The sequence below is a fragment of the Tetrahymena thermophila genome (assembly GCF_000189635.1).
Source record: "Tetrahymena thermophila SB210 genomic scaffold scf_8254386, whole genome shotgun sequence".
Taxonomy (NCBI): domain Eukaryota; phylum Ciliophora; class Oligohymenophorea; order Hymenostomatida; family Tetrahymenidae; genus Tetrahymena; species Tetrahymena thermophila.
In genome coordinates, this window is record NW_002476170.1 from 1 (window position 1) to 13,248 (window position 13,248).

The 13,248-nt window shown below is 20.0% G+C and overlaps 4 protein-coding genes across 4 annotated transcripts in view; 3 read left to right on the forward strand and 1 right to left on the reverse strand. All coding sequences in view use genetic code 6, as the record gives it.

Moving 5' to 3' along the window:
- Positions 1-244: 244 nt before the first annotated feature.
- On the reverse strand, positions 245-3,642 carry TTHERM_01406900 (kinase domain protein; the record flags this gene model as incomplete). The annotated part of the gene is made up of 7 exons (XM_001024296.2): positions 245-434; positions 755-844; positions 1,736-2,184; positions 2,247-2,315; positions 2,532-2,581; positions 3,023-3,208; positions 3,261-3,642. The coding sequence occupies 7 exons, from the start codon at positions 3,640-3,642 to the stop codon at positions 245-247; spliced, it is 1,416 nt and encodes a 471-aa protein (XP_001024296.2).
- Positions 3,643-6,349: 2,707 nt separating this feature from the next.
- Positions 6,350-7,717, forward strand: TTHERM_01406910 (hypothetical protein; the record flags this gene model as incomplete). Its single annotated transcript, XM_001024297.1, has 1 exon — positions 6,350-7,717. The coding sequence occupies one exon, from the start codon at positions 6,350-6,352 to the stop codon at positions 7,715-7,717; it is 1,368 nt and encodes a 455-aa protein (XP_001024297.1).
- A 1,110-nt stretch (positions 7,718-8,827) lies between these two features.
- On the forward strand, positions 8,828-10,331 carry TTHERM_01406920 (hypothetical protein; the record flags this gene model as incomplete). The annotated part of the gene is made up of 2 exons (XM_001024298.3): positions 8,828-9,376; positions 9,462-10,331. 2 exons carry the CDS (start codon positions 8,828-8,830, stop codon positions 10,329-10,331), a joined length of 1,419 nt encoding a protein of 472 aa, XP_001024298.1.
- A 276-nt stretch (positions 10,332-10,607) lies between these two features.
- The window catches only part of TTHERM_001406930 (cyclic nucleotide-binding domain protein), a gene marked incomplete at both ends in the record, with an annotated part of 4,124 nt that continues 1,483 nt past the window's right edge, over positions 10,608-13,248 (forward strand). Inside the window, 8 exons of the mRNA XM_012800083.1 lie at positions 10,608-10,646; positions 10,732-10,751; positions 11,017-11,106; positions 11,352-11,441; positions 11,717-11,806; positions 12,316-12,405; positions 12,729-12,818; positions 12,907-12,996. Coding sequence (XP_012655537.1) covers positions 10,608-10,646; positions 10,732-10,751; positions 11,017-11,106; positions 11,352-11,441; positions 11,717-11,806; positions 12,316-12,405; positions 12,729-12,818; positions 12,907-12,996 — 599 coding nt within the window. The remainder of the gene's footprint in view (positions 10,647-10,731; positions 10,752-11,016; positions 11,107-11,351; positions 11,442-11,716; positions 11,807-12,315; positions 12,406-12,728; positions 12,819-12,906; positions 12,997-13,248) is intronic.

Genomic DNA, 13,248 nt, shown 5'->3' on the forward strand with positions numbered 1-13,248 from the left:
CTGCACCAAGGTTATTACTCCTATGAAAATAATAAATAATGAATGTGTTGAAAATAATGAAAATAAAATAGAAAAGTAATTAATAAATGGGTTAATAATGAATGATTTTGCTAAACATATTGAAAAGTGCTTATTTATTTTTGATGCAATTAATTAGAATAATTGTTTCAATTCGTAAACAAATAAATTTAGATGCACAAAAAAAATTAAACAAAAAAATCAAAAAAAATTTATGAGCTGTGAATCAATCAATTAATTCTCCAAACCCATTTGTTTTAAGTTTCAATTTCACAAATGTATTAATTAAAACAAACTAAATATAAATTGATAGTTAGTTAAATTACGATAGATTGAGATTCAAAGATGTTATATTTTGGCACTTCTCCAAGCTCATTCCAATGTTCTTAGCTCCATCTGCACCAAGTTTATTATCCCTATGAAAATAATAAATAATGAATTTGTTGAAAATAATGAAAATAAAATAGAAAAGTAATTAATAAATGGGTTAATAATGAATGATTTTGCTAAACATATTGAAAAGTGCTTATTTATTTTTGATTCAATTAATTGGAATAATTGTTTCAATTCGTAAACAAATAAATTTAGATGCACAAAAATTAAACAAAAAAATCAAAAAACAATTTATGAGCTGTGAATCAATCAATTAATTCTCCAAACCCATTTGTTTTAAGTTTCAATTTCACAAATGTAATAATTAAAATAAACTAAATAAATTGATAGTTAGTTAAATTACCATAGATAGAGATTCAAAGATGTTATATTTTGGCACTTCTCCAAGCTCATTCCTATGTTCTTAGCTCCATCTGCACCAAGTTTATTACAGCTATGAAAATAATAAATAATGAATGTGTTGAAAATAATGAAAATAAAATAGAAAAGTAATTAATAAATGGGTTAATAATGAATGATTTAGCTAAACATATTAAAAAGTGCTTATTTATTTTGATTTAATTTATTAGAATATAATTTCAATTTACAAACAAATAAAATTATGGTTAATAAAATAAGAATTAATAAAGTTAAATAAAAAATCCTAAAATATAAATTCTGAATATATTTTATCAAAGTCTAAAAAAGAGAATATATACTTCATTAATTTATTTTCATATTTAAATTATCTGATTTTTTAGTTAATTTATACGTAAATTAAGTAAAAAATTAAGACCTAAAAAATGAAATGGGAGATATTTGGATAATTAAATAAACTCTACAATAAATAAATAAAATTTTTAAGTATTTAACTTCAATTTTATTTAATTTAATGATTGAATTTTTATATCTCATTTTGAATTTATATTAATTAATTCTTTTTTTCATTTCACTTTCTTAAGCAATTAAAATTTTTAATTACTTTAAATCTCAAAATTATGAATCAATAAAGATGTCTAAAATAAATTATTTTTAAAATATTTAACTTTATACTAATTCTGATAAACTATAACTTAATTTGAATGAAAATAAGTAGATTTCCTTATGGAATTAAAATCTATTTGCAAATAATATAATTTAAAGTTATGGAAAAATTACAAATTTTGAAATTTTTGTTTAGATACTTAAAAAATAAAATAATTATTTAGATTTATTTTAGGGGAGAAAATATCAATTTCTTTAATCATATATCAATATTTGATGTTATTTGAATTATTTATTTTAAAAATAAATTAAAATTAAATTTTTTTATCTATTTTAAATTATTTAATTATAAAATTTATACTAGAAATCAAGATCTAAGTGATGAACTAACCTTTTTGCTATACATTCCTAGATTTTAGAGAGATTACTGTAATCTTTAAAAGCATACTTATCTAATCGGACTTCATTTTGTTGGCTCGTGTAGTTAAATTTAAGAAAAGATTGTCTGAATTTTGAAATCATCAAATTAGACTCAGTAAAATCCAATTTGTCCTTTACCGCATAAATAAACTAATTTTCTAATTTTAGTCTTAATTCATTTAATTGTTTAGCTAATCCAAAAGAATCGATTCTATTCTAAGGCATTTTTTCAAGCATTTTAATTATAATTTAGTTAATATCTTAATATAGAGCGTTTTTGCTCATATATTTAGGTAGTTTTCCATTTCTGATAAAAGTACAATCTCCATCCTCAAGAAACTTTCCAAGGGTTAATTCAAGGAGAATAATTCCTAAGCCATAAATATCATACTTTAAATAAAAATTCAATTAAAAATAAGTAAATAAATAATAGAATAATTTAATCAATTTACTTTGATATTGAATAAACCGTTATCATCTGTTATTTCAGGAGCTGCATACTTTCTTGTAAATCCTTTGAGCTTTTAAATATTAAGAATTTAAAATAAAAATAAATTTATTGAAATAGCTTCTAATATATAAATAGTAAAAAAATTTTTGAGAAATTAAAAAAAAGCTTGATAAATTTGAATAAATTAAATGTTTTAAAAGTAAGTGTTGAAATTCTAAAAATAAATAGTTCTGAAACTTATTTGAGTAGTAATTAAATTTAAAAAATAAATAAATTTATTAATTACGTTGTAAGTTTTTGATCCATCTTTAAATGATTTAGACTCTCCGTAATCACCTTGAAGTTTAAAAATAAGAATTTAGGTTATTATAAACTAAATAGTATAAAATTCAAATCAATAAGATTAAAAGTAAATCTTTTATATTTGAAATATTTATTTATTAAGAAATTAAAATATTCAAACTATTTGTTTGTATATTAAAGATTAAATCAAAAACAAGTATTAAGAATGAATCTTTTATAAATAAGTGTAAAATTATTAGAATTTACTCTTTAAAATATTTGATTTATTAAACATAGTAAAGTCAATTTCTTATATTTAAAAATATAAGATTTAAAAAAAACTGGGAAAAACCTTTTTTACATAGCTAAATATTGTAATCATATTTTTAGATGGGGGAATATTAAATTAACTACAATATATTTTGTTTGCTGGTTTGAAAAGTTTCTTAATCCAAAAGTTTAAAAATAAAATTTTAAATAAATTAAAAAATTTACATAGATTAAAGCATTTTTCTTAGCTATCGTAAAGGATATTCTCTGGTTTAATATCAGAGTGAATCAAATTATTTTACTAAATTTTTTCAAAAACTGTTGACATCTGAATAGCAAAACCAACTATTTAGTTGAGTGGTAGTGTTTTTTTTTAATCAAAGAAGCTTTACATTATGTCTTTAAGATTACCTAAAAATTAGAATATTTTTAAAAACTAAAAATAAAAAAATATGAATTTTACATGAATATTTTTTAGAAATCTGATAGTATTTCGAGTTTTTTTCATTAAAAAACTCTTCAATAGATTTAAAGACATAAGGAGTATCCTTTAACAATTTCATTATTTTTTCTTCTTCTTTGATTTTATCAAATTTAGGTTTGCTACATTTGACAGCTACTATTTCTCCATTGTATTTAGCCTCAAAAACACATCCATAACCACCTTGTGCAATGTAGGATGTTAAGTATACCTTCTTTTTTTGAAGTTCATTGTAAATCGTTGTTAGTTCATCTGAATCAAATATCATATTCTCATTATGTTTCTTTTAGTAGTCCAGAAAAATTTCTTAAAATTTTTCTTCAGGTGCCTAATATTTAAGCTCAATGTCTTGTTATTATTGCATGATTAGTAACAATCGCTAATATATAAAATAATTATAATGTTTAACGAATAAAAATAAAAAATTTTTTTTTTAATTTTAATAATATATTTTATTTTATAACGAAATCTTTTTTTTATTTACCTTTTTTATTTCTTTCTTTTCTTTCAATTAATTTCTTTGCTTTTTTCTTAATTAAATTATAAAAATTTGTTAATTAAAAAAGTATAAAAATTATTAGTGAATGATTATTTTTTTTGATAATTAATTAAAAATAATAATTAACTAAATACTTTGTGATTTCCCCCAAAAACCTCAAAATCAAATTTATCCTACTGCTTACTTAATAATTTAATTGATAATTAATTTATATCAAGCAATTTCATTTTATCATATAATAAATATATTTTTATTTATTAGAGATAAATAAAAAGGAAAACAACTGTTTTTAAAATCTACTAAAAAATATAAATCTGGTATATAAAAATAAAAAGTTCCAATATGCAGAGTATAATTCAATAAAAATTTAAAAAATTTATTTAGATGTAAATTAATCAAAGATTTATAGGGTAGATTTAACAGTTTATAAGCATTTAATTAATATAAATCTTAACTTTTTATCTATTTACACTCATCTTTAAATTTAAAAACTGAGAAAAACTTATTAAAGTCATATCAATGTTTAACAAGAAATATTTTCTTTATTAATCATCTAAATTCATTCATTCACACTTTATTTTGCATACACAATTATTAAATTCAATATTTCTTAAATCAACTTCAAAACTATTAGTTTAATATATTTTAAATATTCTTATTTAGAGCTCTTTTTAAGAAGATTCTCATTATATTAAAATTAATAATTTGCTAAATAATGTAAAAGATAAATTTAATTTTATCATTTTGTATGTTAATTTTGAAAAATATCATATTTATTAAAAATTGTGATCTGTTTGCCCTTATTTTATTCAGCTTAGTAGATTAAAATAATTAGACATTTAAAAAATTTGATTAATACATAAAAATAAAAGAAAGAAATGCTTTGTTAGAGCTAATTAATATAAATTATTAATTATTGATGACATAATTTTTAATTCATTTTTAAGAATATATGGATATACTTTTACTATTATTTATTTCAATTTTAATACTTTTTCTATTTTCTTTATAAAAAAGTAAATAAAGAATCAAAATATTCTAAATAATAATATATTTAACATTTGAATATTTAAAGCAGAAATAATAATTTAAGTGCTTATTAGCATACGATTAGTATTAATTAACACCTATTTAAGATGAAGTTATGCATTTGTGAGTTTTTATTTTTTAAAATTGTGAATTTTTAATATTTAGCTTTTTTGAAATGAATTTTTTATATTTAATGGATTATTTTTAAAAATTAAAATATGAAAACTAACAAGCAGGAAGAAGTTTTACAGATATAAAAATATTAGAGAATAGCTAATAGATAGAGTAAATAAATTTATAATTACTAAAGGTATATTTACTGAACATAATGAATCATTTATGTTACACATCCAACATTGAATAATATATGAGAGAATATGCTTTATTTAACTAAAATTAAATTTATTAAAAATGAAGAATAAATATTCTAAAGAAAGATGCAGAAATTGTGAAATGAGTGTTTTCTAAATCTAATTTAGATTTATTGGCCACGATATTGATAACCTTGATAATCTAAACTAATTGATATTTAGAGAATAAATAGTAGATTTTAATTAAAGCAAAGATGAGATTATTGATTTATGTCTGAAAGGAATATGTAATAGATTTTTGTATAATATTGAAGATTCCTAGTATGTTTCTAACATAGTAATTTTTTTTTTGGTTTTCCTATAAAAATTTATTTTAAAATTGGAATGTTTAACCTATGTGCTAGTGCTAATGCAAAAGGATTTTAAATTTTAAGAATGAGTTTATATTTCATATTAACCAGTTAGATGTTGACTTACAAGATCTTTAAAATCTTAATAATTACAGGGAGAGACTTCTTAATTCTTAAAAAAATAACCTAAGTTTTGAAGACTTTACTAAAAAGAATTATCTTATTTGTTTGAAGATGTAGAATATTCAGTTCGCTCTCAATAATTTATAGAAAAATACTACCACTAAAATATATAAAAATTAAAAAAATATAAAAAGAGCAATAGCTTAAAAATTCCTAACAATTTAGAATAAATGTGGATATAAATAAATTAACTCCAAAGAAATACAAACCAATTTAAATTATTCAAGAAAAATGATATCATAACTTACTATTTATATTAAAAACTTTTTTATTAAACATAAATATATTCAATTAATTGTATTTAAATTATTTTTATAATATATCATATTAAAAAACACTTTTAAATTTTGGATGTTATTTTTTTAAAGGGGTCAATGTCTATTATAGTATAAAGTTTTTAGAAATTTTGTAAAATAAATATTGCCCGCTAAGTAAAAAGCTTGGAGGTAGAGCTGAAAAATTTGGCATGATGTTTTAATTTGTTAATTTACTACCACAATTATCAACTTATATTAAAACATTTACAATTCTCAATTGATTTTCTTTCTTTTTTGATCTAATTAATTACGCTAATCATCGAAAATATTGCTAATTAATTAGATAATCTGAAATAATATTGGAAAAAAAACTAATAGTTTCCTTTTTAGTCATTTGATTAGCATTTAATATTATTATAACTGTATACCAATTAGAGCAAATATGGAGATAGAATATAATTTTGAAAACAAAAACACTTTTAACTAAAACTCAAATTCAGATTAAAATAGTTTTTTTGACTCTTAGCAATATTAAGTTACATAGCATTAGAAAGCAAAGAATAAGAACACTAACCCTAATGAATAAAGCGATAATTCTTCTACATATAATTTTGATCATAGTTGTATGGAATTAGGAGATATCTATAATAATTGCATCGATTTAGAGTTTCGAGGAGATTTTAATTAAAGAAATAGTGATGAATGTGCACTTAGTGTTCAACAAAATATTAATCTTGGTTTATTTGGTTTAGATAGAATGAAATTATGGACAGGAATGACATTAATGAGTGATGGAACTTTAAGATTATGTGCCTCACTTGGATCATTGAGTTTTAACTATTAACAATAAATCGTAGAATGTGTTGAAGATAAAAAGAATCTGGGTGTTGTGGATTTACATTTTACTAAAAATAGAATGATTCGCTAGTCTTCGATTGAAGAAGCATTATTCTTTCTAAGTAGGATGGACGGAATTAAATTTAGATAGATCGAAACAGAGCTTATAAAAATATATACTTCAGTAAAATAATAACATTAAGATGCTTTAAGTTTAAAACTCACTGAATAATAACTTGAAATGAAGGACTAAGAATTTATCGAATTTATCGATTACTGCTATGAATACATAAACTAGAATTATAATAATGAAAATTAAACAAAAATGTTTTGGTATTCTTTGGGTAGAATAAACTTAAGAGAAAAGGATATTCAAGTTATTAAAACAGGATTTTCTAAGAGTTATTTGGAATTACTTGGATTGAATTAAGATTCTTTGAGTACAATTTACCTTCGTAAATAACAAGTGGATTTAATAAAAGACTAGTCTGACAGAATAATGTAAACTCTTTCAGGTATAGACTCTAAATGCAAAATGATTGATTAGGAAGAACAATTCGTTAACATCCAAACTTTTGATGGATTTCCTTTAGTTTTGCTCTAAAAAAAGAAATGCTTAAGAGAGATTATTCATAAGAAGTGCTAGCAATATATAAAAAATGAATATTTTTTCTCAATTATAGAAATGGATGTAGATATTGATAGCTTACAAAGATTAATTTAGTACAGATAAAAAATATTTCTTAATCCTAATAATCTTACAATAGACGAATTCATCTAAAAAGAACTTTCATATAAATTCGAAGATGTTGAATATTCTATCCACTCATAAAACTTTTTAGAAAAATACTACTAAGAAAACCTAAAAAAAATTTTTTAAATAGAGGAAGAACTTAAAAATAAAATTAGATAAGAATAGAAATAATGTGGATATAAATATATTTAAAATACTCCATTAATTGTCTAGCATTGATTCTTTCTAAATCAATACTCAAAAAAATAAAGAAAGTTGAAGTTAAAAAAGTGACAAAGCTTTCTCAAAATAAAAAATTATTATAACCATAAAATGCATAAATATAACCAATTAAAACAAACTCTAATTAATTTATTAACAAACTATAACTTACTGTAAATTTTAACTATTATGTTGTAATATTTTTTTATAATTTTAACTAATCGCCTACATTCATTCACACTTTACTTTGCAAATACAATATATCAAATTCAATATTTATTAAATCGATTTCAAAAGTATTAGTTTATTATATTTTAAACTATCTTTTTTAGAGCCTCTTTTTAAGAAGATTCTCATTGCATTAAAATTATTAATTTACTAAATAACGGAAAAGATACATTTAATTTTATCCAATTGTATGTTACTTTTGAAAAATATCATATTTATTAAAAATAGTGATTTGTTTGCCCTTATTTTATTCAGCTTAGTAGATTAAAAGAATTAGATATTTAAAAAATTAAATTGATTCATGAATATAAAAGAAAGAAATGCTTTGTTTATATAAACAATAAATTATTGATTGTATACTAAAGAGCTACTATTTGTTTCTTATTTTTTCTATTACTTTTTATAACCTAATGTCTTTACGCAAGTAAATACTGATGAATTACGACTATTCATATTATCAATGTTCATGTTTAATTTTTCAATTCATATTTTAAAATCTATGGATATACTTTTACTATTATTTATTTGAATTTTAATACTTTTTCTATTTGCTTTATAAAAAAATAAATTAATATTTATGAAATGAATGAAAATATTCTAAATAATTCCATATTTAATGTAAAATGGCTTAGAAATAATAATTTTAGATATGTAGAACTTTCTATACAAATAATTTCTAAATTATATTTAGCCACAAATAAGACAATAAATCAATTAATTGATATTTGTTTAAAAGCCTTTTCATGTATATATATTCCCTTGTTCATCAAATTTTTTAGATTTTTGATTGATTGTTCTTTAAAGGCAATCTTTAAAAAAATCTAATTAAAAATTTTTGATATTATTTAATAAATCAAAAAACATCCAAATTACAACTAAAGAAATCTTTAAAAACAATAAATGGAAATCGAAAATATTTCTTTTATAGATCAACAAACTTTATTAGATTTTGAAGAATCTACTGATTTATACTTTCGCTCCAAAATAGGTTGTTAGCCAAAAAATTAGACATTTGAAAACAAGGACTTATCTTAATTAAACTCTGATTAAATTATTGATTAGTCTGTTGGACATTTTGTTGAGCAAAATTTATAATCAGAAACTAGCCAATAAAATGAGCAAAGCTCTAATAGTAATGATAAAATAAATAAAAACTACTCAAAATTAATCTTAAACTAAAAGAAAAAGTGTAAGTAAAAATAAGTAGCAGTGACAAATATTTGTAGAATGTTAAATTCAAATAATATGATCAGAATTTCGCAAGGTCTACAAATTGAATAAGATGGAACAATTAGATTCTGTCATAGCATAGGATTTCTTAGCTTTGGCTTCTAAACTTAGCATACTTTGAGCTTTGAATATTTAAAGCAGGAATAATTAGTTCAGTGCTTATTAGCAGATGATTAACATTAATTAACGCCTATTTAAGATGCAGTTATGCATTTGAGAGTATTTATTTTTTAAAAAATGAATTTTAATATTTAGCTTTTTTGAAATGAATTTTTTAGATTTAATGGATTTTTTTAAAAATTAGAATGTGAAAATTAATAAGCAGGAAGAAGTTTTACAGATACTTGAAATCTATAAAAATGTTAGAGAATAGCTAATAGATAGAGTAAACAAATTTATAATTACTAAAGACATAATTGCAGAACATGATGAATAGTTTATGTTACATATCAAACATTGTGAATAATATATGAGAGAATACGCCTTATAAAACTAAAATTAAATATATTAATTTTGTATAGGAAGAATAAATATTCTAAAGAAAGATGCAGAAATTGTGAAATATGTGTTTTCTAAATCATATTTAGACTTTATTGGCCTCGATATTGATAATCTAAGCTAATTGATATTTAGAGGCTAAAAAGTTGATTTGATTTAAAGCAAAGATGAAATTATTGATCTATCTCTGAAAGGAATATGTAATAGATTTTGGTATAATATTGAAGACTGCTATTATGTTTCTAACATAGTAACTTTTGATGGTTTTCCAATCAAAATTTATTTTTAAAAAAGGAATGTTTAACCTATGTGCTAATGCAAAAGGATTTTAAATTTTAAGAATGAGTTTATATTTCATATTAACGAGTTAGATGTTGACTTACAAGATCTTTAAAATCTTATTAATTACAGGGAGAGACTTCTTAATTCTTAAAAAAATAACCTAAGTTTCGAAGACTTTACTAAAAAAGAACTATCTTATATGTTTGAAGATGTAGAATATTCAGTTCACTCACAATAATTTATTGAAAAATACTACCACTAAAATATATAAAAATTAAAAAAAATATAATAAGAATAATAGCTTAAAAAATCCTAACAATTTTTCAATAAATGTGGATATAAATTAATTGACTCCAAAGATTACAAACCAATTTAAATTATTCAATAAAAATGATATCATAACTTACTATTTATATTAAAAAACTTTTTATTAAACATAAATATATTCAATTAATTGTATTTAAATTATTTTTATAATGAATCGTATATAAAAACACTATTATATTAATTTTATAAATTAATTTTAGCTTTTTAAAAAAATTATTTGTTTCTAAATCCTGATTTTTTATTTATTTATTTACGGGCTATAGGATTGCTCTCAATTTTCATAGTTTGTATTAATTAAATTTCCATTAATTATTATTCACTAATTTAATTAATAAATAAATAAATGATTTAATAGAAAAAATATTTTGAAGATCTAGAAGATGTAAATATTTTTTTTAATAGAATATTGTTTAAATTTATTTTATTAATAAACAAAGTTTTTTAATTCTTCATTTTAATCACATTAGGTCCTCCATATTGTTCAAAGGTAATTTAATTTGTTAATGTTATTACTATTAAACTGCTTTTTTTAAGTTTAAGTTATTTATAATATTATTTTTCAATTTGAATTTATTTTCTTTATTCATTCATTCATTATTTTTTTTTAAACAAATATTTTTAAAAATATTTTAACTGATTTTTACTTTATTTATTTATTTATTAATTATTAATTTATTTCTTATTATTTTTCTTCATTCTTTCCTTCTAAATAGCAAATTTTACTCTTTGTTTTTTCTTTAATATTTAAATAGTTATAGTAAATTTAGTGATGATGGTGTATCTGTCTTAGGTTCTGCTTTAGCAAAGTGTACTAATCTCTTAAATTTGAGACTTGATCTTTGGTAAAAACAAACACTTTATTTGCTTTAAGCTGTGATACTTTTTAATATAAAAATAAATTTAAAACAATAAAACCTTTTTGATTTATTTTTTAGTTTTTATGTGATTTCTTATTCTTTTTATTCTACTAATGTTTTTTTTCTCTTTCTTTATTAATAATCTAACTAGTTTTTTATTTTTAGCTTTTGGTTTGATTTTTCCTTCTTTTTAACTTATTAATAATATTTTTTCTTCAATATTTAAAAAGTGAAAATTAAATTGGGGATTAAGGTGCCTCTGCCTTAGGTACTGCTTTAGCAAACTGCGCTAATCTTTCAAATTTCACACTTGACCTTGGGTAAAATCAGTTTATTTGTTTTGGATTGTGATATTTTTTTATATAAAAATGAATTTAAAGCAATTAATAATATGTTTGTTTATTTTTAGTTTATTTATTAGATTTAATTTTATTATATTCTGATATTTTTTTTTCTTTCTGTATAAATTTAATTTATTTTTAATTTCTAACTTTTACTTTGATTATTAATTTATATGTTATTAGTTCATATTTTTTCGTTATCTTTTCCTTAAATTTACATATAACTAAATATTTTTTCTTAAAAAATTAATAAGTAAAAATTAAATTGGTTATAAAGGTGTATCAAGCTTAGTTTCTGCTTTAGCAAACTGCACTAATCTCTCAAACTTGAAACTTCATTTTATGTAAAAACATTTTTTTTTTTAATTATTAAATATGAATTTAATTATATAAAATTTGTTTATTTATATTTATTAATTAGCTTTTTATTAGATTTATTTTTCTTTTTTATTCTGCCAGTATTTTTTTATTTCTTTATTAATTTAGCTAATTTTTTAATTTTAAACTTTTGCATTGATTATTAATTAATTTTTTATTACAACTCTAGCTGCAATTTTTTACAAAATATTATAATTTATTAATTTCTATTAAAATAATGGAGGAGGTATTTGATTTATATTTGAAATTTAATATTCAAAAATTAATGATTTATATATATCCTGATAGAAGATGTGCAAATTTATTTAATTTATTTTTCAAAATATTTATTTTGATTGAATTATGAAATTTTTATAAGTTATCTAATCAATAATTTTGTAAAATAAATTCACCACTAATACTGTGTTTCATATTTTTTTTATCTTTTAATTAAACTACTAATTAAATAAATACTTTTTCTTCTACATTTAAAAAGTTGTAATGAAATTGGTACAATTAGTGGATCAGGTTTAGGTTCTGGTTTAGGAAAGTTCACTAATCTAACAAATTTGACACTTGATCTTCGGTAAAAACAGTTTACTAACTTTTTTTGGATTATTATTTTTTTAACATATAAATCAATTTAAAATAATAAAACAATTTTTTGTTTATTTATTCATTAATTTTTTATTTTTCTTTATAATTTGAAAGTGTTTTTTTTCATTAATTGTTAACTCCTTTTTTCATTCTCAATTTCTTGTTTGATTTTTAATTAATTTACTCATTTATAATTATTTCATATTTTTTTCTTCATCTTTCCCTTCGAATTAACTCTTTCTAATTCCTATTAGAAAATAATTATTCTAAAATAATAATAAATTAAATACTTTTTGTTTGATATTTCAATAGTTACAATAAAATTGGTATAATTGGCGCATTAGACTTAAGCTCTTCTTTAACAAATTTGATTAATCTCTCAAATTTGACACTTGATCTTTTGTAAAAACATTTTATGTGTATTTGGTTGTGATATTTTTATGTTTGTGTTTATACTGATCATAATATATTTTCTTCAATATTTAAAAAGTGAAAATTAAATTGGTGAGTAGGGTGTCTCAGACTTAGGCTCTGCTTTAGCAAACTGCAATAATCTCTCAAATTTCAACATTGATCTTGGGTAAAAACAGTTTATTATTTTTGATTGTGATATTTTTTAATTTAAAAATAAAATTAAAACAATAAAACTCTTTTTAAATATTTTTTTTATTCTTCGAGTAATTTTTCTTTCTTTGTTAATTTAACTCTTTTTTTTTCAACTATTGCATTTATTTTTAATTCTTTTCTTATTATTTGATATTATTACTTCATTCTTTCCTTCTAATTTAAAAAACTATTAAATATTTTTTATTCAAATATTTAAAAAGTAAAA